Source organism: Castor canadensis, chromosome 15 (genome assembly GCF_047511655.1).
Source record: "Castor canadensis chromosome 15, mCasCan1.hap1v2, whole genome shotgun sequence".
Classification (NCBI taxonomy): domain Eukaryota; kingdom Metazoa; phylum Chordata; class Mammalia; order Rodentia; family Castoridae; genus Castor; species Castor canadensis.
In genome coordinates, this window is record NC_133400.1 from 50216779 (window position 1) to 50220345 (window position 3567).

At 38.3% G+C, this 3567-nt stretch overlaps 1 protein-coding gene across 1 annotated transcript; it reads left to right on the top strand.

Moving 5' to 3' along the window:
* The first annotated feature begins 838 nt into the window (after window positions 1–838).
* LOC109702331 (olfactory receptor 2T2-like) lies at window positions 839–1771 on the top strand. Its single transcript, XM_020187710.2, has one exon. The coding sequence runs from the start codon at window positions 842–844 to the stop codon at window positions 1769–1771; it is 930 nt and encodes a 309-aa protein (XP_020043299.2). The 5' UTR covers window positions 839–841.
* The last annotated feature ends 1796 nt before the right edge of the window (window positions 1772–3567 follow it).

Here is a 3567-nt window from a genome sequence, read left to right on the forward strand (position 1 = left end):
GGCAGATATCCACTTGGATTACTATGATCTTCTAAATTTTAATTAAACTAATGCAAATATAAATATATATAATGCAGATATAGATATAGATACAGATACAGATACAGATACAGATACATCACATACAGAAGGAATCCTATCGTCTCTTCAAACTTTCTGTATGCTCCATGAGGACAATAGTACTGAAGGGAGCTGAATGTCTCTACCTCCAAATTGTGGTTTCTACTGGTGTCATTTATTTGGTTTATGTGCCTAATCCATGCATGCAGTCCCTTTTCTGTACCACAGCATCTCATGCTATAAGTTATCCCTCCCCTGCTCTCCCACCACACAGGTGCACCCAACAGAAGGTTAGATGCATGGCAAACTGTTCAAGTTTCAAGAATAGTGAAAGGTATGTATACACTAGGAATACACATAATATTAGCATGAATCATGTGCATCCTTGCTCTTAAATTTCTTGGCTACCTGATCCTGGAAATTTCTCACCAGTTGTTATTCTGTAAAGAATATGGTCAATTCTTTTTGATCCATCTCATCTGGTCTGTTTATGTGTGCACCATCCCCAAATTCATATTAATATTGCATACAAAGTTGTTAAATAGCCAAGCTTTGGGCCTTAGGACCTCACCTTTCATGTCCAAATATATTTTCCCCAAAATACATTTTCCTATAAAAACTCTGCTCCCAGCTATCAAATTTTTTTCTTTATACTTATCATGATGTTCAAAGGAAGTTTTAATAAAGTTATAAGAATAAAGCCAACACACCTCCTCATCAGCATTGTACATTTTTAATTGTCCTCTCCATGTCCTGTAGTTGAAGTTTGGGAGTTCAAAACATGAATACAGGAAATGAAACATGGATAGACTTCTTTCTTCTGGGGCTTTTCCCAGAGCTGCCATATATCAGCATCCTCATCACTTCCATTCTCCTGATCTATATCATCACCTTCATAGGGAATGCTATCCTGATACTCTTGATCTGGGTAGATTCTCGCCTCCACACCCCCATGTACATACTGCTCAGCCATCTCTCACTTATTGACCTGGCCTTAATTTCTACCACAGTCCCAAAAACAGTCATCAACTTTTTCTCTAGGAAGAAAGACATCTCAAAAGTTGCCTGCGGAACCCAGATTTTCTTCTTCTTTGCCCTTGGAGGTAGTGAGTGTCTCCTTTTGACCCTCATGTCTTATGACCGTTACATGGCCATCTGCAACCCTCTGAGATATCCAGTTATCATGAACCCCAGGGTATGTCTGCAGATGGTCCTGGTGTCCTGGGGTGGAGGTGCCCTAAATTCCCTCATCAATACCATCTACACCATGCATTTCCCCTTCTGTGGTTCCAGAGAAATCCACCATTTTTTCTGCGAGATGCCTGCCATCCTGAAGCTCTCCTGCGAGGACACTTCCTTGTATGAGACAGTGGTGTCTATCATATGCATCGTGTTTGTTCTTCTTCCCTTAGGACTCATCATGTCTTCCTACATGCTCATCTTCCTTACAGTCCACCGAATGAATTCTTCAGAGGGCAGAAGGAAAGCCCTGGCCACTTGTTCCTCTCATCTGGCTATAGTGAGTCTCTACTATGGGCCAGCCATGATCATCTACATGACTCCCCATTTTTTCCACACGTCAGAACAGGACGAAATACTCTCCATGATTAATACCATCTTCACACCCATGCTCAACCCTTTAATTTACAGTCTGAGAAACAAGGAGGTACTTGCTGCTCTGAGAAAAGTGGTGAGTCAAAGATTCATTTAAAAATAGAAGCAGGTATGCTTCCACAGATGTGGCATCTCTGGAACCACAAAATAGATGATGAGCCATACCTTATGCTTGCAGCATCTAATAGGTAAATATTTATTCTCTCACTATTCCTGTGACATTAATTTGTAACTCAGCAGAACTGAATGATTGAACATGACCCTTGCATGGACACCTGCTGGTGTGTCAAAATGAGAAAATGTGTATAACTTCTCTGTGTCAATTAAGAAACTGTACTTGCCTGTCCTTGGATCATTTCCAGATCTAAAATGTTCTGCAGCTCTAGTCTAAGATTCTGTGACATTGCTAAGGGATGTACAAGTTTTGGTCTCTGAGTCATATTTTTGAAGTGTATTTTGAAGTTCATACTTTAAAAATTGTCATAATAATGTCTGCTTAATAGTAAATATTAAGACTTTAGTCATTATGAAATTGCTCTGGGTTTTTGAGCCTGGTCTTGCCCCATTTTTGGTAGATGTGTGATTCCCTACAGCACTTTCAGCAGCCAATTCACCAATAAAGTGATTTCAAAAGGAAATTAAAGGACTTTCAGATTTTGTAGCAACCAATTTTGAGAACTGTTTAATGAAAATGTACTCTTTAATACATGTTGCCATATTCCCAGGAAGATCAAAGGAACAGCCTCTTATTTTTATAGGACATAAATCTGACAGAGAAACTTGTCTGGGTTTGAAGAACAGTGCCTTATAAGAAAGCAGTGCTGGAAAGAGAAACTAGGAGCAGATGGTGGGTTGCTTCCAGCCTTGCTGGTCACAGATGTAGGGTATTGATATACCCAATGAAGACAGGTTCCTCCTGAACTAATTGTCTCCAGTGGATTCTAAATTGCAAGAATTCTATGAGTGCACCTGGTCAAACTAGTCTGTTCAAATAAAATATATGTGAAAACTCTTAGCTCCACATTACATACACCAAATATAGACTGTCTTATTTTTCATATGATTTGGACATTATGAATACATTAAGTTCTGGTCTCAGAGTTTAGTGAAAGCTATTTTGATCTACTCTCTACAGTGTCAACAAGGATAATTCCTTAATTTCCTTCCTCCACACTTTTGCATTTCTTTCATCAGTGTTATTCAAAATGAATGACCAACAAGTTTCACTGACCTAATACATGGTGCTATAAGTGGATTTTGTGTCTCAAAGTACATAAGCTGAGGAAAGACCATGTGTCAGTTAGCCTCATATCTAAGTCTGAGTTGCTAATTTAATAAAGGAGGAGAGAAGTGTTCTCCTTTTTGATAGTAATATTGTCCCAATTTCAGCCACCCAAAAGGGTATGCTACTAAAAATATCTAGAAGTGACTAAGGGGAAGAATTCAACAGAATCCAGCATCAATCCTGGTTTAAAGAAGAGTTACTCAGTAACCCCAAAATACAAAAAGAGACTATTACCCAGAGCCCTGCAATGGCATGGTGGAGGTCACTTAGCTTAGTCATAATAACTGAATTATAGTACTGATTATGACAATATAATACTGATTAGTCTAGATAATAGTCTACGACAACTGTTACAGTCATAGTTATTGTCCCTGTCACCAACAGTTCTCTACACATTTCAAAGGACTCTAGAAACTTTTTGTAAACTTGGGTACATAGCTTCTCATTTATAGTTTTTGTTTTTAAAATAAACAACATGGATTTGCCACTAACTAGTTATATGAATTTGAAGTTAAGGAAATATCACAATTAGCCTCTTTGGACCATTGGCATCTTTTGGTAACACTCTGAATTCTAAAATGTTCTTATCCAATTAAGGAAATCATGGT

Coding starts and splice junctions, on each gene's coding strand:
- LOC109702331 (XM_020187710.2), top strand. CDS start 842: ATGAATACAGGAAATGAAACATGGATAGACTTCTTTCTTCTGGGGCTT.